Here is a 26,416-nt window from a genome sequence, read left to right as displayed (position 1 = left end):
ATGTTGCGTCTCATTTTCACCAAGTTGCAGTGTCGGCAGAAACAAATGAATAGAGATAGCTTCCTAGTAAAAAATAATTAGTTATGTAGTGTGCATAATGAAGTACATACAGTAAAACCCCTATTTTACATTTTTGATTGGTCCAGACTCAAAAAACGCAAAACTGGAATTGAGGAAGACATTAAAACCCCAAAAATACAGGCAAAAACACCTGGAATTGGCATATATAATTAAAAATCGCAATCGTCTCCAATACATTGTATAAAATCTGTATAAGTAAAGAAAATTAACTATACAATACTATTTTCATACAGTAATTGCGGTAATGAATTTCATAAGAGGGTAACAGCAAGTAAAAACTCATCAAAAAATTAAAATTGATATAGGTGTACAAGGTAATTGAGCTCTTTTCCGACATGCCACAACCTCAAATTATACATCAAAACATGCATTTTCAAGAGATCTTTCCTTTGTGCGCACCCAGAAAAGAGTAAAAATTGATTAACGTGGCGAATTAAAACGAAAATACCACAGCAACTAAATTGTTAAACCATAAGCATAAATGCAGACATCTCCTTAATGACAAAAATTTGTCACAATTGCTGTTACTGTTTAATGCTTTTCTTACAAGCCACACTTTAGACGTTCACCACTGTCAAAGTGTTAATTTAGGCTCGATGAGAGGAACAGAGATGTGAAAAAATGAGTTTACTTCCCCAACTGACATTACAAGCTTATTAGAAGTTAACTCAGTGAATTTCTGTATACTGTGTAAACAGTAAATTTGAAAGAAAGTGCAGGCACTGCAATTTCACTTCATGCCCTCTATCACTACTATCAGGCTTTAGGATCTACACTATGCGGTGCTAAGTATATGTGTGAGTAGTCTACATAGTTGTTGCAACTGTTTTGTTTCAGATTTGAATACAAAAATCTTTCAAATGTGCTATCGCAAAACCCTTGTTTTGTTTCCATGTGACACCTGCACCACAGCACACCATCTGCATGAAAAGAATGTTTTCAGCACTTCACAAAATGCTTTCACCCGTACCTGTACTACTGTCATTGAAGGGCCACTCCCCTTCTCCACACAACCAGCCGGCAGGGAAGCTCATTTTACTTGTGTTAGTGTGGTGTGGTGAGTGTGCTGGCTATTGTATGACTTAACAAGTTGTCAGCCAATATAAGCTCACACCTGGTCCCCTTTCTCACGTATTGGCTGTGTCCTAAACATTTTGCGTCGACTGTCTTGGTTTTCCGTTGCTGCTGCAATCTAGCAGTAATTGTATCATAGCTGCATGGAGAGGCTAAATGTTGCAAGTTATGCTGGCAACGTAGATCATGGATTCATCAGCATTTCCTCTCTCACGTCTCCCCTTTCCGTAACAGCCTTAAATATTCTCTCAACTCCACCACACCCATGGAACGAACCATCTGTCTTTTGTGCCACTCGTAACTCATTCAGTCACATCAAATATCAATAGGAAGAAAAGAGGATGAAGTCAGGTAAGATTTCGAGTAAGAACTTAGAATCGAGGTAAATCTTATTAGGAAGAAACATAAAAATTGGGGAATTTCTAGTATTGATCTTATGGGTGTTTCTTTTGTGCCACTTGTAACTCATTCAGTCACATCAAATGTCAATACGAAGAAAACAGGATGAAGTCAGGCAAGATTTCGAGTAAGAACTTAGAATCGAGGTAAATCTTATTAGGGAGAAACATAAAAATTGGGGAATTTCTAGTATTGATCTTATGGGTGTTTCACAAGGGCAATGAGTTTATAATGTGAATAGCGAAAAATGTAAAATTGGAGAACTTAAAATGCAAGTTACACTGTAATACTACACATATGATTTTCTTTGAATAAATGCCATGAAGAATATAAAACTTTTTAGTACTTTTTCTGCATGGAATGGATTATCATATTTTACATTAATTTATATGGGCTAAAATGTTTCACTTAATGGATGTTTCGCACTTAAGAGTGAGATTCTGGAACAAATCATGCTTGCTGTGCAAGGTTCCACTGTACTGAGATGAAAACCACATTTCACTAGTGCACCAGTATTAGTGATAAACTATTTATACAGTAGTTACTGAGACACAAATGAATCTGATACAATGACAACTTTATATATTTCTGCCACTCAAATCTCATAATGCCAGTCAATGTGATTGCATTCACAAAAATGTTTTTAAAATAGTGTGCACTATTCTACTCATTTTCACACTGCTATCACTACTGTTCTCAGCAGCAGACAGCACTGAGAATGTATGAATATATAAAGTGAAAATGAATAACAGTAATGGAACTTCCTGGTTGGAGCAACACGTAAAATAAGGGAAGGCAACCACTCACCTATAATGGTTCATGCATGCAGCACAGCAATACAAAACAGCATTCACACTAGTTTTCGGGCACTAGCTCTTTGTCCAGCAATAATGAACACATTTACACACAGTCACACAGACACCAAACACACACTTCCGTGGCCACAATAAAGGGGAAATGACCTGACAGAGAGAAAAATATACATAAACTCCTCAAAAAAGTTTTTCTTTACCCTCATCACTCACAAATATTTATTATTATTTATATTATTATTATTATTATTATTATTATTATTATTATTATTATTATTATTACTGTTATTGCTGTTGTTATTGTGATCTGAAACTTCTTTCTAAATACCAAATTGATTACAGGAATTCACTATGTAAAGTCATCTGTTTAATGAAGGTGAAAGTGAACCTGTATTATTAATGCATGGAGTGCATTCTATCTCCAGCAGCGAACAGCACAATGTGGCTTATGTAATTTGCCCAATGTGACAACACTGAAGGGAAATTTTAAGCATACACCATGTGTGCATTATTACTTACTTGTTAGCATGTGAAGTTGCCTGCCAAACTGGCATACACTGCAGTGATATCATTTGAACATTCACCTGCTACTTTGAGACACAAAATATTAAGGAGCTATCTCACAGTAGAAACCTACAATAAACAACACCATGCTACAGATTATACCTAGGAGGTACTGCGAGGAGAATGCATACAGCCTTCCTTCCAAGTAACTGGGAGAGCTTTGTCAACCCAAAAAGTACTCAACCACCCACAGACAATCCATCCAGCCCTAGGCAGCTATTACAAACAACTGTGCAAACCACCAGCACCACCGTGTGCAAAGAAAGTGAGCAAGGGAACATTAGAGTGGAACCAGGATGAATGGAATCGGGTCTCTTCATCACTAGTTTAGTTATGTGTTACTGGAAACTGACTATGTATTCACAGTATAGCACTTAAAACACATTGTACTTCATATCACTTGCTTCCAGATCACTCTTAGAAAATAATTATCCAGTTTTTTCTGTTACTGTTTTTCATTCACTTTTCCATTGATGATGGTTCTCAAAAATATTTATACAGTCAGACAAATTATGGTCTACAAAACTGTTATGGCTTTCTTGACAAACTGCCTGTTGGCTTCTGTCTCGGATTCTTTGGCCAACATTCGTCTAATGATTTTTCTGACGTTTTACCATCATGAGTGGTTGACATTTTCAGAGTTTCACTGTCTATTCCTGGTGGTGGATTTGAGCCGAACTCGCAGCTGCAGATTGTATGTACCTTGCATGCCAATGTCCAAGATCTTCTACATGGTCATTTCCAGTGTCGTTCTCTTGCTACCTGCATTGTTCGTTCGTGGCAGCACTGGAAGCCAGGATCCATTTACCTTGAGGCTTTCCTGTTTCTTGTTGAAGCTATTCTTGTATTTCTACAGCTTCTCTGAACAAGTATGTGTGATAGTTCTTCTCTTCAGCCAGAACTTCTGTGTCGATAAAATTTACTACATGGTTGGTCTCACACAGCGCATGCTCTGCCACAGCCAGTTTCTCCACCTGCTTCAACCTGCAATGTCATTTATGTTCTGTAATGCTGGTGTTGATCGATCATCCAGTCATTCCCAACATAAACTTTTCTTCATGGTATATTTCTGGCATTGCAAAGTTAGTCCCTTTTCTTCTCTGGCGATCTGAGGCACTCTTTGATCTTCTTTGTCGGTTTGTAAATAGTCTTTACACCAAGTTTGCGCAATATACGGCTGATTCTGTCCGTCACTATGGGAATGTAAGGCAGAAAGGCTGTACCTGATTTTTTTATTTCTTATTTGTCACTTTGTCCAGAGTTTCGCTCTGTTATGCTTCTAATATCACTTGTGGAGTACCCGTTGCTCCTCAGAACACTTTCCAAGTGTTGTATTTCACGTCTGAGGTGCTGTGGCTCACATATTCTCTTGCCCGCATTAGGAGCATATTAATCATGCCTCTTTTCTGGCATTAACAATTTTGTATTACGCCTCTACGGAGAGGAGATTTGCAGATTGTACTGACGCCTTGATCAACGCTGGAAGAAGAAAGTGCGATTGATGTCCTCTCTCACCTTTCTGTTGTGGAGCCAGTATGAAGGTGCTAACCAATGTTCTTGAAATGTAAGCACCTATTCACCAGCCCCAAGCACATTGTATCTATGACAGAATGGAACGAGGTTTTTTTTTTTTTTTTTTTTGTGGGTGAATTCACACAACATGGAGGGACTTAGCAAGAACGGATGAGGAACTTTTGGACATTTTCTATCAATTATGTTGCAGAATGCATCGAGACGACTGGGACAAGATCGACAGCATCACCCACAGGAGCATGCAGAACAAACTTGTGCGCTGCACTGAGCAATAGAAGTAAAAGTTTGCAAGATGCTGGAAAGCAGACTGATGAGGCGATTCCCAACATGTCATGCACAGTGGTCACCATCACTGAACAACTGACTGCAGAGGAAATTTTGCTATCATCCCGAGAACTATATCTATGGAGGACATCATTGCTAGTACTGAAGTGGCCATTCAGACCCTTCCATTTGAAAGAGCAGAGGAAATATGCACTGAAACAGCCAGGCTACTGCACCGAGAAAAACCACCAGCTTGCAACCTGAAGAAGGCCATTAAAAACCTTAACGCTGACAACAGTGTATTGGTAGTGCCTGCCAATAAGGGAAATGAGATTGTCATAATGAAGACCGAGTATTATAAGCAGATGATCTGGGACCTATTAGATCCGATGATGTACCGGAAACTAAGAGCAATCCCACGCATCGTATCACACGGGATATGAATTGGTTAATCAAGGCACCTTCTCTGCTGATGGACATACAGAGGAACATGCGCAATACAGAAGCCCTACCAGTTCGGCAGTATGGATTACCTAAGATACATAAGAATAACGGTCCACTAAAACCGACAGTTAGCAATCCTGGCTCGTCGATGAATAAACTGGCGAAACATTTGGCCTCTCTGCTCCAGCTGCGCATGGGGAAGACTGAGGCATACATAAACAACTCAACATTTCATTGAGAAGGTGAAGAAACTAAAAATTGTGCCAAACGACATCCTGGTCAGCTTTGATGTTGTTTCTTTGTTTGCAGAAGTGCCACTCAGGGACTATCTGGAGCACATCGGTTCCACCTTCCTGCAAGACATCACAAAGCTCGTTCATGTATGTCTGGCCACGAGCCATTTCACGTGGAATGGCAACTACTATGAGCAGCTGAAGAAACTACAAAAAGGTGGGAATTTAAGGAGATGGGACCTGGATAAACTGAAAGAACCAGAGGTTGTACAGAGTTTCAGGGAGAGCATAAGGGAACAATTGACAGGAATGGGGGAAAGTAATGCAGTAGAAGAAGAATGGGTAGCTTTGAGGGATGAAGTAGTGAAGGCAGCGGAGGATCAAGTAGGTAAAAATACGAGGGCTAGTAGAAATCCTTGGGTAACAGAAGAAATATTGAATTTAATTGATGAAAGGAGAAAATATAAAAATGCAGTAAATGAAGCAGGCAAAAAGGAATACAAATGTCTAAAAAATGAGATCGACAGGAAGTGCAAAATGGCTAAGCAGGGATGGCTATAGGACAAATGTAAGGATGTAGAATCTTATCTCACTAGGGGTAAGACCGATACTGCCTACAGAAAATTAAAGAGACCTTTGGAGAAAAGAGAACCACTTGTATGAATATCAAGAACTCAGATGGAAACCCAGTTCTAAACAAAGAAGGGAAAACAGAAAGGTGGAAGTAGTACGAGGTGCATTCAAGTTCTAAGGCCTCCAATTTTTTTTCTAATTAACTACTCACCCGAAATCAATGAAACTGGTGTTACGTCTCGACGTAATCGCCCTGCAGACGTACACATTTTCACAATGCTGACGCCATGATTCCATGACAGCGGCGAAGGCTTCTTTAGGAGTCTGTTTTGACCACTGGAAAATCGCTGAGGCAATAGCAGCACGGCTGGTGAATGTGCGGCCACAGAGAGCGTCTTTCATTGTTGGAAAAAGCCAAAAGTCACTAGGAGCCAGGTTAGGTGAGTAGGGAGCATGAGGAATCACTTCAAAATTGTTATCATGAAGAAACTGTTGCGTAACGTTAGCTCGATGTGCGCGTGCATTGTCTTGGTGAAAAAGCACACGCGCAGCCCTTACCGGACGTTTTTGTTGCAGTGCAGGAAGGAATTTGTTCTTCAAAACATTTTTGTAGCATGCACCTGTTACCGTAGTGCCCTTTGGAACGCAATGGGTAAGGATTACGCTCTCGCTGTCCCAGAACATGGACACCATCATTTTTTCAGCACTGGCGGTTACCCGAATTTTTTTTGGTTGCGGTGAATGTGTGCTTCCATTGAGCTGACTGGCGCTTTGTTTCTGGATTGAAAAATGGCATCCATGTCTCATCCATTGTCACAACCGACGAAAAGAAAGTCCCATTCATGCTGTCGTTGCGCGTCAACATTGCTTGGCAACATGCCACATGGGCAGCCATGTGGTCGTCCGTCAGCATTCGCGGCACCCACCTGGATGACACTTTTCGCATTTTCAGGTCGTCATGCAGGATTGTGTGCACAGAACCCACAGAAATGCCAACTCTGGAGGCAATCTGTCCAACAGTCATTCGGCGATCCCCCAAAACAATTCTCTCCACTTTCTCGATCATGTCGTCAGACCAGCTTGTGCGAGCCCGAGGTTGTTTCGGTTTGTTGTCACACGATGTTCTGTCTTCATTAAACTGTCACACCCACGAACGCACTTTCAACACATCCATAAACCCCATGACCACATGTATCCTTCAACTGTCGATGAATTTCAATTGGTTTCACACTACGCAAAATCAGAAAACGCATGATTGCACGCTTTTCAAGTAAGTAAAACGTCGCCATTTTAAGTATTTAAAACAGTTCTCATTCTCGCCGCTGGCAGGAAAATTTCATCATCCGTACAGTGCTGCCATCTCTGGGATGTATTGACAATGAACGCAGCCTCATTTTAAAACAATGCGCATGTTTTTATCTCTTTCCAGTCCGGAGAAAAAAAATCGGAGGCCTTAGAACTTGAATGCACCTCGTATATAGAGGGTCTATACAAGGGCGATGCACTTGAGGACAATATTATGGAAATGGAGGAGGATGTAAATGAAGATGAAATGGGAGAAAAGATACTGTGTGAAGAGTTTGACAGAGCACTGAAAGACCTGAATCGAAACAAGGCCCCGAGAGTAGATAACATTCCATTAGAACAACTGACAGCCTTGGGAGAGCCAGTCCTGACAAAACTCTACCCTCTGGTGAGCAAGATGTATGAGATAGGCGAAATACCCTCAGACTTCAAGAAGAATATAATAATTCCAATCCCAAAGAAAGCAGGTGTTGACAGATGTGAAAATTACCGAACTATCAGTTTAATAAGTCACGGCTGCAAAATACTAACATGAATTCTGTACAGACGAATGGAAAAACTAGTAGAAGCCAACCTCGGGGAAGATCAGTTTGGATTCCGTACAAATGTTGGAACACGTGAGGCAATACTGACCCTACACTTATCTTGGAAGCTAGATTAAGGAAAGGCAAACCTATGTTTCTACCATTTGTAGACTTGGAGTAAGCTTTTGACAATGTTGACTGGAATACTCTCTTTCGGATTTTGAAGGTGGCAGGGTTAAAATACAGAGAGCGAAAGGCTATTTACAATTTGTACAGAAACCAAATGGCAGTTATAAGAGTTAACGGGGATGAAAGGGAAACAGTGGTTGGGAAGGGAGTGAGACAGGGTTGTAGCCTCTCCCTGATGTTATTCAATCTCTATATTGAGCAAGCAGTGAAGGAAACAAAAGAAAAATTCGGAGTAGGTATTAAAATCCATGGAGAAGAAATAAAAGCCTTGAGTTCGCCGATTACATTGTAATTCTGTCAGAGACAGCAAAGGACTTGGTAGAGCAGTTGAACGGAATGGATAGCGTCTTGAAAGGAGGATATAAGATGAACATCAACAATAGCAAAACGAGGATAATGGAATGTAGTCAAATTAAGTTGGGAGATGCTGAGGGTATTAGATTAGGAAATGAGACACTTAAAGTAGTAAAGGAGTTTTGCTATTCTGGGAGCAAAATAACTGATGATGGTCGAAGTAGAGAGGATATAAAATGTAGACTGGCAATGGCAAGGAAAGCGTTTCTGAAGAAGAGAAATTTGTTAACATCGAGTATTGATTTAAGTGTCAGGAAGTCATTTCTGAAAGTGTTTGTATGGAGTGTAGCCATGTATGGAAGTGAAACATGGACGATAAATAGTTTGGACAAGAAGCTTTCAAAATGTGGTGCTACAGAAGAATGCTGAAGATAAGATGGGTGGAACACATAACTAATGAGGAGGTATTGAATAGGATTGGGGAGAAGAGAAGTTTGTGGAACAACTTGACTAGAAGAAGGGATCGATTGGTAGGACGTGTTCTGAGGCATCAAGGGATCACCAATTTAGCATTGGAGGGCAGCGTGGAGGGTAAAAATCATAGAGGGAGACCAAGAGATGAATACACCAAGCAGATTCAGAAGGATGTAGGTTGCAGTAGGTACTGGGAGATGAAGAAGCTTGCACAGGATAGAGTAGCGTGGGGAGCTGCATCAAACCAGTCTCAGGACTGAAGACCACAACAACAACAATGAGCAGCTGGAAGGCATCGCCATGGGTAGCCCTCTTAATCCAGTGGTGGCGACTTCTTCATGGAACACTTCAAAGCACAGGCACTGGACTTGGCACCTTGTAAATCTAAGGTGTGGTTCAGATACGTTGATGATACCTTTGTTGTGTGGAGTCATGGTGAAGAACAGCTTGGTGACTTCCTAAGACACTTGAGCAGTCTCCATGCCAACATAAAATGTATGTGTGGAAGTAGAAAAGGATAAAAAACTACCATTTCCAGATGTGCTGGCCACAAGGGATGGTGAAAACGTGGGGCACAGTGTGTATCCAAAACCAACACACATGGACCGATACCTGCACAAACTATCAAATCACCACCCGAGCCAGAAGAGAAGCACAATTAATATGCTCATAATGCGGGCAAGACAAATGTGTGAGCCACAGCACAGCAGATGTAAAATACAACACTAGGAAAGCATTTTGAGGAGCAAAGGGTATTCCACAAGTGAAATTGGAAGTATAACAGAGCTAAACACTTGGCGAAGTAACAAACCAGAAAAAAAAAAATGTCGGGTACGGCCTTTCTGCCATACATTCCCAGAGTGAGACACAGAATCGGCCGTATATTACACAAACATGGCATAAAGACTATTTACAAACTGACAAAGAAGATCAAAGAGTGTCTGAGATCAACAAAGAAGAAAAGGGACCAAATTGCAATGCCGGGAATATACCGCATACCATGCACATGTTTATGTTGGAATGACCGGATGTTCGATCAACACCAGGATTGCAGAAGAAATGACATTGCAGGTTGGGGTAGGTGGAGAAATCAGCTATGTCGGAGCACGCACTGTGTGAGACTGACCATGTAGTAAAATTCACTGACCTGGAAGTTCTGGCTGTAAAGATCTACCGCACCCGCTTGTTCAGAGAAGCTGTAGAAATACACAAACACAAGAACAGCTTCAACAATAAACAGGAAAGCCTCAAGGTAAATGGATCCTGGCTTCCTGTGCTGCAGCAAACGGCTGTAGCAGGTAGCAAGAGAATCGCACCAGAAACAACCGCGGAGAAGCCCTTGGACATTAGTGCGCCAGGCACATATAGTCTGCAGCTGCAAGTTCGGCTCCAATCCACCACCAGGAATAAATGGTCAAACTCTGAAAATGCCAACCACTCATGCTGGTAAAACGTCAAAAAAAAAATTAACAGATTTATGTCGGCCGAAGAACCTGAGACAGAAGTGAACAGGCAGTTAGTTTGCATACTCTTATAGTAGCTGAACATAATTCGGGGTCTCAGTGAGATAAATAACACCTTCACTCTCTCCCCCTATCGAACATTCTTTGTTCCCTATACTCACACCATTTAGCAGACACCATTGTTTAACCACTCATAGATTTTTTTACCTACATCTTTGCAACCACAACTTTGTTCTTCAAGACAAATCAAACAAGTGGCAGTATGACATTCCTCACTACCATGCCCTTCAAAGCAACATTCAGGAGAGGGTGTTGCAATTTACTTCCATGGGTGAGCTACTGTTGATATCACATTGCCCCCAACATTACAAAAACTGTGGATTGCACTGGGCATGTTCAGGGGATTCACGGGAACTGGGAATATCTGAACATTCTTGCACAAGCTGTTTCATGAGATCTGACTGGTAATAATGTTTCACAGCTGCAATCAGACCTTGGCCCATTTCCTGTATCAGTGGAAAGTACATCGCAAAAGGACAGCTCCTTCAGGTAATTCTTTACCCTCCAAATATTTATTGACAGTAGGAACAAACACAGAATGTAACCAGTCTCTGAATGCAGTGCTGTTGATTTGTGCTCTTTTTTAAGCATATAATAAATCAGTAAGTATTTTTTTCTTTTCTTTTTGAGTGCATGGTGCCTTTGAGTGGTCTATAACAAATGGCTTCAATCTGTGGTCACCACCGAATTTGCACACAAACAACAATCAGTCTTTCCTTATAACGGTCACATCTGGTAGACTGAGATCCACTGTGAAAGGCTAAGGTTCATGTGGCTTTGTCCTCCTAGCACAACCAGTACTGTCAAGTTTTATCGCTATTGCAGCCTTTTTGTGGGAGAAAACTGTTCTCTTTGATGTAACTGAAGAATTTCTCACATAAAGGATATGTTGCATCTTTATAGCATTAACTTTCTCACCCTGAACAGGAATTTTTCAAACCATGTAGCAATGTTTAAACCAAGTAGGCCATCTTGACAAAGCATTAAATATTTCTTTAAACTTTAGGGTTTCATGGAAATCCCCTGTCTTATCTATTAATCTCAAACCTGATAGGGAAACTAACTGTCCTCTCCTCTAATGGAACCACAAAAGCAGCACTTCATTTTGTTTCACAAATGTTGAAATTTCCAGTAACTGACCAGGTCGGTTCTCAGCTTTGATTGCAAAATTTGACAAATATTCTTAAGTTATATTTTAAATCTCTCATTGGTTTTATGTCCATCCCAAGTTTTACTGTAGATTAACCTTTGCCTAACTTTCCTATAACTTATCATTTCTTTTGTGATAATGAAAATAATCGATTATTGACAATATAACATTAATGAATAGATAAAAAAAATCTACTCACCCAATGGCATCAGGGAAACACACACACAAAAGGGTTTAACATTTACAAGCTTTCATAGCCAGTGGCTCCTTCTTTTGGCAGACAAGTTGAAGGGGAAACAAGAGGGTTGAAGGAAAAGCACTGGAGAAGTTTAGGGAAGTGGGTACAGTACAGGAAAGTCACCCAGAACCCCGGGTCAGGGGAGACTTAAGACTTACCAGACAGGTCTTTCCCCTTCTCATCCCGTCTGGTAAGTGTCCTCTGACTCGGTGTTCTGGGTGACTTTTCTGTACTGTACACCTTTCCCTAAGCCTCTCCAGCCCTTTTCCTTCACCCGTCTTCCTCCCCCTTCAACTCTTCTATCAAAAGAACGAGCCACTGGCTCCAAAAGCTTGAAAAAGCTAAACTGTTTTGGGTGTGTGTTCGCCTGCCACCATTTGGTGAGTAGATTTCTTATCTATCCATTTACATCACATAATTTTCTTTTGACTGTTAGAACAACAAATCTGAATTTATGTATCACCTTAGCACACACAACCATTAGGTATTTTAGCAACAGAAATGTGGCAAGTGAATGAGGTTAAAACTCATTGTCAATTATCAGTTTTAAAAGCTATGGTATTACTGGGATCTGTGAGTGGCTGTAAAAGTACAGTCAATAATGTATTGCTCCTGGCACAGTTTAACAGTAGGCTTTCATTTCATAATAACACAGAGACAGAATTGTGAAGGAAACCACCCCATTAGAAAACGAAAATAATTTTCTCTTACTTTCAGATTTAGTAGAGTTGAAACTTATCAACCTTAATTTCATATGGAAAGGAGTAGGCCAACATACTGACAGGAAATCAGCCATGAATACATTACAAGATAGTGTGCCTGCATTTATCTAAAGAAAAAATGGGGAACAATGGAAAAATATTTCGGGGATGTCTGGCAGTGGAGTTGGGGGCTCATCATCTTTAGGTAGTAAGACCTGGATTACATGCATAACAGTTTATCTTAAATGAAAATATTTATTATAATTGCAACAGAATGCTGCAGGTTTCATTTTTTACTTAATCAAATCTTGCCAAACTATGTGCAGATGCAAATAATATGCAAACTGGATACTCTGCATCCTGATAATCAGAAACTTACAACATATATTTTAATCACATTTATAAAGTTTAAGAACAGTCTCAAATAAAATTTCATTAAGACCATGTACAGTCTTTCACAACACTTAAAAAATGAAATAATTCTACATAAATGAAATATTGTTTGATATATAATCATCATACCACTTTTGTGCTGTCAGCTCCCCCTCCATACGTGACAACTACTTTGTAGGGGCTTTTCTTGGAAAGAAGCAGAGTACAAGCATTGCCTATCCACTGGGCACTTGCACTGCTTGAGCAGAGTATTAGGCTCACAGGACCATTACCCAAAGGTAACTGGAAAAATGGTCAGGAAGTCTCTATATAGTTTGTTCAATAAATTTCTTGGTGAATGTAAGGTATCAATTAAGCACTATAGTTATACAAAATACATCACAATAACAATTTCAGTGTCACATGTAACAATTAACTGCATGCTCACAACACACAAAAAATCAGTATATTTTCATTTTTACTCTGTAAGTATACACCTTAATTTGAATGGTCTCTCTCTCTCTCTCTCTCTCTCTCTCTGACACCACACACACACACACACACACACACACACACACACACATTAAACTTAAACCCAAAGTAGTCTATTACTATTGGTTATCCATCTGAGCTGACTGCAATCTAATTAAAAAGAATTACACCAGACACGTTTCACTTTTATTTATAAAGCATCTTTCATGGTTAATCTGTAAATTAGATACATATGTTTGTATATTTTTGATTGTTTTCGATAAAAACAGAATTTTCTTTACAAAATTGGACTGCAAGTTACTTGAGGTGTTTCTTCACATATTTTGCTAGTTCACCTGCAGCAGTTGATGCTGAAAGGCTTCATATCCCAATTGCACTTGGAATTCTGCAGTATTTCCTGTGCTGCATTATTTACAATTCACTTTCTTAAACTGTGCGTCATTCTACACTCCCACAGTGTTTATGTCTGTTCAATTGTTTTCATTGGTGCTGTGAGTGTTGCCAACCTCTGTGTGTGTGTGTGTGTGTGTGTGTGTGTGTGTGTGTGTGTGAGAGAGAGAGAGAGAGAGAGAGAGAGAGAGAGAGAGAGAGAGAGAGAGAGAGTGAAATTGTCTTGTGCGTAGCTAAATATGTGATCTTTTTCTGAGGGGGGGGGGGGGGGGGGGGGGGGGCAGCAGGGATGGGCTTGGACGGTGATTATAGGACAGAATCTGGGAGGAGATGGTGGAGCCTGTGGTTATATGTGTACATGTGGTATTACATTAAGTGGTCAACTAGTGTAAAGAGTGTATGGTTTGCCAAGTTGATCTTATCGTTTATGAGTTGTTTCTTTCCTGTTATGGTTTTTTTTTGATGTGGTAATTTTCTTGTAAGGTGAGGTGTTTTTTGGTGCTGTTTTTCCTTGTGATTTCTGTGTCTGTGTCTCTGGTTGTAATTTTATGTTGGTGTTGATGTGAGTGTTCTGCAAAAGTTGAGTGATTTGTCCTATACTTCCATGCTCTTACAAGTTCTTTGTACCTGGTATCAGTTGTCCTTCTGGTTTGACCTATGTATCTTCCATCACATTTATTGCATTTCAGTTGGTATGTTTCTGATATTATCAGTTTTTCCTATTGTTTTTGGGAAGTATTTCTGAATTGAGTTGCTGGTTTGGTGTGCAATTTTCATGTCTTGTTTTTTGAAAATATTGGATGTTCTGTGTGTGTATTTGTGATTGTATGTCATTGTGTACCATCTTATTCTTTCTGTTTCTTTCACACTTTGTATTGTTTCTATTCTTGTATTTTGTGTATTTGTTTATGTGTGATTTTGTCCTTATATTGATGACAGCTGAGTGTTGGTTCTTTCTGTTTCTTGATTTTCCTGCTCGACTTTGTTACTAAGTTCTTTTTGTGTCCTTCATTTGTGGCTATTTGCATTATGGTGTTCGTTTCTTTTTTTTTTTTTTTTTTTTTTTTTTTGTAATTGTCTGTATGTAATTGTACTGTGTTTAGTCTGTGGAGCATGTATCTAAGTTCTGCCTGCTTTTGCAAACTAGGGTGCTGTGATGTCTTATGTATAATTGTGTATGTTGTTGTTGGTTTTCGGAATATGTGAAGTGTGTGTTGGTTGTTTTGAATACTTATGGTGAGGTCCAAGAAATTTAACTGTCTATTTTGCTCTTTCTCTATTGTAAAATGTATCTTATCACGAACAGAATTTATGTGTGTGTGTAACTCGTCAATTTTATTATTTGGTTCATCTATCAGGCACAAGATGTCATCCATATATCTATGCAGTATAGGATGTTGTTGTTATTTGGCAGTATTTTGTTAAATATAATCTGTTCTACATGGCTCATAAATATGTTTGCTACGGTTCCAGACGCTGTGGATCCCATTGGTAATGGAATTCATTATTGAACTGAAAGTATTTCTGTTCTGTTATCAGCTCTGCAAGCCTGACTTTTTTTTTTTTATGTATTCATGTGGAAGTGTTCTGCGTGTTTTAAGATTTTGTTCTATAATGTTTATTATTAGAGTTACTGGTTTATTGAATACATATTCTCTACATCAATTGACAGGAGCGTGGCTGTGTCTGGAACTTGTATGTCTTTTATGTACTGAATCAATTGTGGTGTGTTTCTTATGGTCCTGTCCTCTTGTACTTTGTAGTTTTCTGATAAGATTTTCAACAAGTACTTTGCAAGTGGATAAGTGGGAGCATTTCTATAATTTACAGTAGCTCTGACAGGGAGATCTTTCTTGTGTAGCTTTGGTTGGCATTGGAGGGAAGGTGCACTGGGATTTGTTTGTCTCAGTTTTTCTTTTCCATTGTTTACTAATGTATGTCCAATGTCTTTCAGAGTGTTTCTCAACTTTGTTTGGAATCTATTAGTTAAATCTGATTTTAGTTTTATGATTTTATTTTGTGTGATGAACTCTTGTGTCTTTCTGATGTATTACTCTTTATCCATGAGAACCACTGTGTTTCATTTATCTGCCCTTGTATTGTGTTCCTGTAGTTTCTTTCTAAGTTTTGTCAGTGTTATAGAATCTGTATCATTTCAGTTTCCTCTGCATTCATTCATCTGTGTTATAATGTTTTCAATTTTATAACTGACTAGCTCTCTTGTCAGACTGATGTTTACCTCACTTGTTTCATTTCTGTTTTCCTGTGTGAGAATGGAACTACGAGGTTTTCTATGCACTATGTGAGTTAGTGAAAGGTCGGTCTCTCTCTCTCTCTCTCTCTCTCTCTCTCTCTCTCTCAACACACACACACACACACACACACACACACACACACAGTTTCACAGGTTGACAATACTCAAACGAACAGAGATAAACACTGTGGCAGTGCAGAGTGAGAAACAGTTTAAGAAAGTGAAGTGTACATAATGCAGCACAGGTAATACTGCAGAGTGCAAAATGCACATGTGAAATGAAGCCTTTCAACACCAAGTGCTGCTAGGAAGGAGAGAAGTAGCAGAATACACTGTTTTTAACCTAAAACAATCAAAAATGTACAAATGTATGTATCCAATTTACAGAATAACCATGGAATAAAAATTATACCTAAATATATCAACGTACAGTTAAAAAGTGCCAGTGCAGAGAAAATGAAACAAATAGCTAAAAAATTTGGCTAAACAATGAAATCATGTTTTTTTATGACAATAAACATTGAGAACTATATAAAGCACACCTTAATCTTGCAAGTGTTCTGAATAATACTGCTATTTTCGCCCATATTGTTAGCAAGGTTGAAAATCGTATATATGCAGTGACACAAAAAACAAAAAATCCTCACAAAAGAAGATTGCAAATTTAAAAGCTAAACAACCACCCAACACAGCCACAAAATACACACAATCTAACAAGAAACATCACTTCTACCCATGACTGGTCAACCTCAATGACACTGTTTCACATACAGGAGGAGTAAAACTACTAAAAAATGGTCTGAAACACAACGACAGCACATAGATAGGCGAAAAATACATATAAAAACTGATAGTTGAATCAGAAAGCATTCTCACACAGAAAAACAGAAATGAAACAAGTGAGGTAAACACTGGTCTGACGAGAGAGCTACTCAGTAATGACATCAAAAACACAACACCACAGATGAAAGAAAACAGAGGAAACTGAAACAATACAGATCCCATAAGACTGACAAAACTTAGAAAGAAACTACAGGAACACGACACTATCACAAGGGCAGATAAATGAAACACAGTGGTTCTCATGGATACAGAACAATACATCAGAAAGACACAAGAGTTCATCACAAACAATAAAATCATAAAACTAAAATCAGATTCAACTAATAGATTCCAAACAAAGTTAAGAAACAACTCTGAAAGACATTGGACATACATTAGAAAACAATGGAAAAGGAAAACTGCTACAAACAAATCCCAGTGCACCTTCCCTCCAATGCCAACCAAAGCTACACAAGAAAGATCTCACCGTCACAGCTACTGTAAATTATAGAAATGCTTCCACTTACCCACTTGCAAGATACCTGTTGGAAATCTTACCAGAAAACTACAAATTACATGAAGACGGGACCATAAGAAACACACCACAATTGCTTCAATACATAAATGTCTTTTTCCAAAGCTGTTTCACAGAGGAAGACTGCACTGTAGTTCCTTCTCTAGATTGTCACACAGATGACAAAATGGTAGATATCCAAATAGATGACAGAGGGATAGAGAAACAATTAAAATCGCTCAAAAGTGGAAAGGCCGCTGGACCTGATGGGATAACAGTTCAATTTTACACAGAGTACGCAAAGGAACTTGCCTCGCTTCTTGCAGCGGTGTACCGTAGGTCTGTAGAAGAGCGTAGCGTTCCAAAGGATTGGAAAAGGGCTCAGGTCATCCCCATTTTCAAGAAGGGATGTTGAACAGATGTGCAGAACTATAGACCTATATCTCTAACGTCGATCAGTTGTATAATTTTGGAACACGTATAATGTTTGAGTATAATGACTTTTCTGGAGACTAGAAATCTACTCTGTAGGAATCAGCATGGATTTCAGAAAAGACGGTCGTGTCAAACCCAGCTCGCGCTATTCGTCCACGAGACTCAGAGGGCCACAGACACGGGTTCCCAGGTAGATGCCATGTTTCTTGACTTCCGCAAGGTGTACGATACAGTTCCCCACAGTCATTTAATGAAGAAAGCAAGAGCATATGGACTAACAGACCGATTGTGTGATAGGACTGAAGAGTTCCTAGATAACAGAATGCAGCATGTCATTCTCAATAGAGAGAAGTCTTCCGAAGTAAGAGTGATTTCAGGTGTGCCACAGGGGAGTGTCATAGGACCGTTGCTATTCACAATATACATAAATGACCTTGTGGATGACATTGGAAGTTCACTGAGGCTTTTTGCGGATGATGCTAAGGTATATTGAGAGGTTGTAAAAATGGAAAATTGTACTGAAATGCAGGAGGATCTGCAGCGAATTGATGCATGGTTCAGGGAATGGCAATTGAATCTCAATGTAGGCAAGTGTAATGTGCTGTGAATACATAGAAAGGTAGATCCCTTATCATTTAGCTACAATATAGCAGGTCAGCAATTGGAGCAGTTAATTCCATAAATTATCTGGGAGTACGCATTAGGAGTGATTTAAAATGGAATGATCATATAAAGTTGAACATCGGTAAAGCAGATGCCAGACTAAAATTCATTGGAAGAATCCTAAGGAAATGCAATCTGAAAACAAAGGAAGTAGGTTACAGTACACTTGTTCACCCACTGCTTGAATACTGCTCAGCAGTATGGGATCCGTACCAGATAGGGTTGATAGAAGAGATAGAGAAGATCCAGCGGAGAGCAACGCGCTTCGTTACAGTATCATTTAGTAATTGCGAAAGCGTTACGGAGATGATAGATAAACTCCAGTGGAAGACTGTGCAGGAGAGACGCTCATTACGGGCTTTTGTTGAGGTTTCGAGAACATACCTTCACCGAAGAGTCAAGCAGTATATTGCTTCCTCCTACGTATATCTCGCAAAGAGACCACGAGGATAAAATCAGAGAGATTAGAGCCCACACAGAGGCATACCGACAATCCTCCTTTCCACGAACAATACAAGACTGGAATAGAAGGGAGAACTGATAGAGGTACTCAAGGTACCCTCCGCTACACACCGTCAGGTAGCTTGCGGAGTATGGATGTAGATGTAGATGTAGATGTAGATGTAAAAGACATACAAGTTCCAGACACAGCCATCCTCCTGTCATTTGATGTAGAGAATGTGTATTCAATATAGCAATAACTGAAACAATACACATTGTAGAACAAAATCTTGAAGCACACAGTACACTTCCACATGAATACATCAAAGAAGCAGTCAGGCTTCTAGGGCTAATAACAGAAAAGAATTACTTTCAGTTTAATAATGAATTCTATTTACAAAGTGAAGGATTACGAATGCGATCTCCAGTGTCTGGAACCATAGCAAACATATTTATGAACTCTGTATAAGGGGCATTCAAATGAAACCCAGTCACTAATGTAAAGTAACGGTAAAGATTTTATTAACTCAAAAATGTAGTTAGACACAGTACACATGCTCAAAAATAGTTGCCAAAACTCTTGGCACATTTATCCCACTGCAACACTAGCCAGTTGAATCCATCCTTGAAGAAGCTAGTAGGCTGCTGTCAGATCCAGGGCTGGGCCCAGTCACACACTTCATTGTCTACTGCAAATCGATGTCCGTGAACAGATTGTTTCAGAGGTCCAAACACATGAAAGTCACACAGTGAAAGGTTGGGAATGCATGATGGATGTTCCTGCACTTCTTACCGAAACTACTGCAATGCGAGCGTTATCATGCAGGAGGATAACGCCATTGGACAACATGTCTTGGCGTTTTGACTTGATGGCTTGTCTAAGGTTCTGTAAAGTGACCTGATAACACTGGGCATTAATGGTGGTTCCCCGTTCCAGGAACTTGACAAGTAGTGGGCCCTTGTGGTAAAAAAAAAGGGGGACATTATGACCTAACCAGAACTGGCATGCATGTCCTTTGATCTCCTTGGAGGTGGTGAAGTCGCATGCTTCCACTGCTTGCTCTCAAGCTTGCTTTCCAGTTCACAATGGTGACAACATGTTTCATCACCTGTGACAATACGGGACAGAAATCCATAGTCCTCCTCATGATAACATTGCAGATGACTCAAAGACAGCACCATTTAGGTATTACGCTGTTCGGCGAACAGTTGGTGGGGAACCCACTGTGCACAGATTTTCCGAAAGTTCAAGTGTTGATGCATTATGGTGTGGGCGGTGCCCACGCTAATACACAATAATCGATGGATCTTGTCTATGGTGATTCTGCAGTTGTCCAAGACTAAAGCATTCACTTCCACAACCTTTTCTGGTGTGATGACATGATGAGCCTGTCCAGGTCAAGCACCGTCTTCCAGTGACTCGCGCCCCTCAAGGAATCATTCGCGCCATTCCATAACACTTGAATGACTCAGACTGTACTCACCGTACACAGCCTTCATCCGTCGATACATACAACGGCCTCCAACTCCCTCCTCCATCAAAAATTGAATCACTCCTCGTTGTTCCTGCTTACTTGCCTGCATGTTCGGTAGTGGACGATAACTTTTGTGACCACCGTCTCTTCGGCGTGAAACCACATTAGCGCTATGCAACATCAAACGGCACGCAAGCATCAGTCTTTCTACCAATAGACGGTGCCATCATACCCACAGTTACATGGTGCCACCTAGCGGTATTACAAAGGTAGACGCACAGACCAGGTTTCATTTCTATGATCCTCATAGAACAGATTATACTGAACAATACTGCATAAATATATGGATGACATCTTGTGCCTGATAGATGAACCAAACAATAAAATTAACGAGTTACACACACACATAAATTCTGTTCGTGATAAGATACATTTTACAATAGAGAAAGAGCAAAATAGACAGTTAAATTTCTTGGACCTCACCATAAATATTCAAAACAACCAACACACACTTCACATATTCCGAAAACCAACAACAACATACACAATTATACATAAGACATCACAGCACCCCAGTTCGCAAAAGCAGGCAGAACTTAGATACATGCTCCACAGACTAAACACAGTACAATTACATACAGACAATTACAAAAAAAAAGAAACGAATACCATAATGTAAATAGCCACAAATGAAGGACACAAAAAGAACTTAGTAACAAAGTCGAGCAGGAAAATCAAGAAACAGAAAGAACCAACACTCAGCTATCATCAATACAAGGACAAAATCACACATAAACAAATACACAAAATACAAGAATAGAAACAATACAAAGTGTGAAAGAAACAGAAAGAATAAGATGGTACACAATGACATACAATCACAAATACACACACAGAACATCCAATATTTTCAAAAAACAAGACATGAAAATTGCACACCAAACCAGCAACTCAATCCAGAAATACTTCCCAAAAACAGTAGGAAAAACTGATAATATCAGAAATATACCAACCGAAATGCAATAAATGTGATGGAAGACACATAGGTCAAACCAGGAGGACAACTGATACCAGGTACAAAGAACTTGTAAGAGCATGGAAGTATAGGACAAATCACTCAACTTTTGCAGAACACTCACATCAACACCAACATAAAATTACAACCAGAGACACAGACACAGAAATCACAAGGAAAAACAGCACCAAAAAACACCTCACCTTACAAGAAAATTACCACATCCAAAAAAAACCATAACAGGAAAGAAACAACTCATAAATGATAAGATCAACTTGGCAAACCACACACTCTTTACACTAGTTGACCACTTAATGTAATACCACATGTACACATATAACCACAGGCTCCACCATCTCCTCCCAGATTCTGTCCTATAATCACCGTCCAAGCCCATCCCTGCTGCCCCCCCCCCCCCCCCCCCCCCCGAAAAAGAAAAGCCAATCCACCCCCACTCCTCTCATACCTCTACCTATGTACAAGACAATTTCACACACACACAGGTTGGCGACACCCACAGCATCAGTGAAAACGAATGAACAGACATAAACACTGTGGCACTGCAGAATGAGAAACAGCTTAAGAAAGTGAAGCATAAATAATACAGTACAAGAAATATTGCAGAATTCCAAGTGCATAAGGGAAAAGAAGCCTTTTGACACAAACTGCTGCTAGCACGAGGGGAAGGAGCAGAATTCGTAATGAAACACTAAAGTGACTTGCAGATCAACTTCATAAAAAAAATTATGAGTTTGTTTATTGTATCTAATTATAATATTGGCTTAAGCTGCTTATTTTAAGCTTACACAGTAAAATATAATACATTAAAATAAAAATTAACATGAAGTCAGAAGCCAGTAGCATCACTGTTGACTACCCTCTACAGGAGTATCTGCATGAACATGATGCTGCCTGTTATTTAGCAAGGTGCAGCTTATCAATAACTGTCAAATCTTTTACGATGCAATGAATTATGCCTAGCTGGCTGTCATGAAGTATTGCTTGTAAGTTGACATACACAAAGAAATAATTGTAAAAGCCTATTTGGCTGTTATGTAATACTATTGAGCTGTTTATTTTGAGTTTACATTGTAAACCACAATAAGAAAAAGTGAATTAATATGCAATAAGAAACCAGTAAAATCACTATTACACTGCCCTGTATGGAATATGTATGTAAATGTATGTGTGCAAGCATGTACGCAAGCAAGACACTGTTGGTTACTTAGCAATGCAAACTCTGAGTATTGTTTGTAAGTTAACGGACACACAAGAGTAGTTATAAAAACCTACATAACTCTTATGTAACAATATTCATTACTCAATAAAGGAGATAAAAATGAGTAGCATTTTACTAAAAACAGACACAAAAAATAAATGACTTAACACAGAAGGTTACCTAACTGTAGCATAACTACAGCTACTAATAACAATGTAATAAGTATCACTAGCTATCTGCTAGTCGTAAGAAAAACAATGTGTGTTTTACTGTGTGGATATAAATTCATTACTAAAAACCTTATACATGCTGTACTTGTTTGCCAGTTAACAGTGAAAAGATAGAACACAGGAGTAAGTATTCATATTAAAATAAATTGAAATAATTTTTCTTTTTAAAATCAATCTGTTCATTCACTAACTTAGAAGAATCTTTTTATATTGTGCATAAATCCTGTTCCCTGCAATACATTAAGGCACAAACTCTTTGGGACTGTGAATAGAACATTTACATTATTTTCAGCTGTTCCATGGGAATGTTTGTTTTCTATTAAATACTGCTAAAAAAAAAAATGCTACCAGCAACATCTATAGTAAGTTGTTGATAACTTATTTGAAAATTACATCCTGTCTGTCCTATGTAGCAGTTTCCACTTTATAGAAACCCGAACTTAAAAATCTATTGTAATTCTTTCTTACTTTATGCCTCAGTCTACTTGTAAAGCATTGTTAACTGCAAAGGCCACAGTAACGTCAGCACGGCTAAATAATCTAGATACTTTACCAGATCTATTTCTTTTGGAGGTCATGTTTATATCTTTACTTTCTTCTTACTCCAATCAGCTGGAGCAAGGGCCCAAAATTTCAGTGGCCTGTAATGGAAGTTTGAGGATTCTGCGAATCATTGCTAAGAAAAAAGCTTTCTTATATCAATTTCGATGACAGGCGTCTGCATTTATTATAACATCAGAATTTATGGTCTTGCTATATATTCATGGTTGCCACAAGTTTTGCCAAGTGAAATTCCCTGATATTTCCCTGATTATCAGACATGTTTTAGCATTTTTCCCTGACAAATTTCGAGATCTCAAGGGTAAGTTAAGATGTAAGATGGCAATCTGTCTTTACAGCTTAGGTACAAGAAACAATAGTGCAAATGAGGAAATATCTAAACAATCTTGCAAGCAAATAGCATTTCCTGATATGATCTGTGTGTGTGTGTGTGTGTGTGTGTGTGTGTGTGTGTGTGTGTGTGTGTGTGTGTGTGTGTTTGTTGGTACTTACAGGCACTCAATTCTGAGGTTGTCAGCACCCTTACACATATTAAAAGAAATGAATGTTGAGAAACTTAGTTAGTAAAATGTGGTCATACATGCAAAGACAGCGGAAAAAGACTAAAGAAGCTATACAAGAGACTAAAACATAAGTAAAACAAGAAAGGAGCTACAGGGACACCACAGGAAATTGTCACTGACTGGCCACTTGCATAATATATGGACGAGCCAGTCACCCTGTGAAAGAATTACAACCTTCTCCCTAAAATCTTGGTAAAACGTTGGACAGTTCACAAAACTTTTAAACCCTAACCACATTCATTTGATTATTACCTCAAAGAGATTGCTGATCCATCAGCAAATCAGTCAAGGCCCACTGGTTGGAAAATAAAACACAGTCCAATAAAATGTGTTGCACAGTGATCTGTACGACACAAGTGCCACACACTGGAGTGTCCTCTTGTCGGAGCAAGAATCCAAGCATCATAGGGCTTGGCCTATGCAAAGACAAGTAAGAGGGACCTCGCCCCATGTACATGGCTGGAAGGAAATACAACACACCCACATTATGGGCTTCACTAAACTGAGTTTATTGTCAGTCACTCCCAACCATTCATCCTCCCACCGACGCAAGACTCTTGAGCTCAACAGTGAGGTGATAGCATGCGGGGAGGTGGCACAAGAAAATAGCTGCGGATCAAGACATGTCACCTTGGTTGCTAGATCTGCCCTTTTGTTCCTAGCAATGCAAATGTACCCTGGTACCCAGCAGAAGTTCTACTCTTTCCCCAGTCGCCGTAGTTGGAGGAGTGCATCCTGAATGGTCTGGACTACTTTAACTGCTGAGTAAAAATGTTTTAATGAGTGAAGAGCACTTAGAGAATTAGAGCAGCCAAGAAGTTTAGCACTGCAAAAATGTGTTATCTGCTACAGTTCCCACTAGATCACAGACAATTCTGCATCAAAGGCAGTAAACACTTGAGACAGTCGAACCTTCAGGACACGATCCAGGAAAGCAACAGAGCAACCAACAGAATCCCCATTTCAACCCATCTGTAAAAACAGCTAAATAGTAGTGCTGCTCAGATAAAATGACAGAAAATATTGCATTAAAAATGGAAGCAGGAGTGCAATCTCTCTTGTACTGCACCTAATCTAAAATCACTCTGGGCCTCTCCAGTAACCTGGGCTGCAGGCTGTTAAAACCCTGGATTTGGGGCCGAACTGGCTCCACACCGAAGAACTCCAACACACATTGTAGCACATGGGCGGTTGGAAAAAGATGTTCCAGAGGCAGATAAGCGACAGTATGGTGTGTGAGTGAAGTCGGAGATGCGAGGAACTTACACGCCTGATACACAAGGAGGAACTGCTGCCGGATGATAAGTGTCAGTTCCCTAGCCTCAGCACCGAGGTTGTGTATGGGACTGGTCCAACAATCACCTGAGGTCAGCCGAATCTGCTCATGGTGGAGTTCGGGAAGTTGCCTGTCTACCATATAAGATTGAACCATTTGAGGAGGATTTCCTTTGATGGTGCTGGCAAATGGCAAAGCAAGCAGTATCAGATTTCATCATGACTGAGTGCAGCATCACGAATCTCAAGACAGTGCTGACTTCAGCTCCCAGATGGAGAAGGACCACACGCTGGAGGGTCCTCTCACCGGAGCAAGAATCCAAGCGTCATAGGGCTGTGGCCTGTGTGAAGACAAGTGAGGGGGACCTTGTCTATGGCGTGTAGGCCTCAGAACAATTGGATCTAAGTCCATTTTGCTCCTCTTGACAACTGCATGGTAGTGACAAAACGCCAGATCCTAGCTGGCATTGGCAGTAGTTTATGCAAAATTCTGCACTGGCGCCTGTGCAATTTCTCCACACGCCATTTGGAGACATCCCTGTGTCAGCACTGCTGCTACTGGTGAAGGACTGTGTTTACCAGAAATCCTTCTGATGGCTTCCCATACTTTCGTAGAACAAGTGGAATAGTTGATCGAGTCCAAGACTGCTTGCCATGACGTCTCTTTGCTCTCCTTAGCCACACGTCGTGCTTTTGCTCTCGCGACTCGAAAGGCTGTAAGGCTGCCTGCCGTAGGGTGGCTTTTAGATCATCGAAGAGCCATGCGCCTGTTCCATCCATCAAGGCACATGTCGCCTCTGAAGATGACTTCAGGACTTTGGGGTGGATAAGTCAGCAACATGTGGGATCACTTATGTGATATGGTCCACACATTCCTGGACACAGTTGCAATGTTCAAACACAGCTAGCTGGCTGAACAGCATTCAGTTAGCCATGCTCCATGTCGGTGGTTTCTCTTCATGCAGTGCTCCATCCAGTACTTGAATACAGATTGGGAAGTAGTTTTCTCATCATGTAGTGCATCATCCAATAGGTGAATATGGATTCAGAAGTGCTCACTGGAATGAAGTTCATCAATGACCTCCCAGTGAAGAGTCAGCAAGGGCTGGAGAGCAAAGAGATAGGTTAATAGCGAAGAATGATGCAGTTGGCCAAGAATGATGCAGCAACAGCACAGAAATGAGTTGGAGGACCAGTGTTTAGGATGTACAGCTCTTGAGACATCAGGAGACTCTCCAAAACTCGAGCCCAAAGGCAAGTAGAAGTCGAGCCCCACAGGACATGATGAGCACTGAAGTCTCCCAGAATGAGAAATGGTCA

General features: G+C 39.9%; 1 protein-coding gene across 2 annotated transcripts in view; it reads right to left on the bottom strand.

The window, feature by feature from the left end:
* LOC126325742 (putative ATP-dependent RNA helicase TDRD12) overlaps nt 1-26,416 on the bottom strand; it is a 445,014-nt gene that overhangs the window by 215,491 nt on the left and 203,107 nt on the right. For both annotated transcript variants that reach the window (XM_049995275.1, XM_049995276.1), the window contains exon 9: nt 12,898-13,050. In XM_049995275.1, the coding sequence (XP_049851232.1) occupies nt 12,898-13,050 (153 nt within the window). The remainder of the gene's footprint in view (nt 1-12,897; nt 13,051-26,416) is intronic.

This window comes from Schistocerca gregaria, chromosome 2 (assembly GCF_023897955.1).
Source record: "Schistocerca gregaria isolate iqSchGreg1 chromosome 2, iqSchGreg1.2, whole genome shotgun sequence".
NCBI classification, from domain to species: domain Eukaryota; kingdom Metazoa; phylum Arthropoda; class Insecta; order Orthoptera; family Acrididae; genus Schistocerca; species Schistocerca gregaria.
This window is presented reverse-complemented; position numbering and strand designations above follow the sequence as displayed.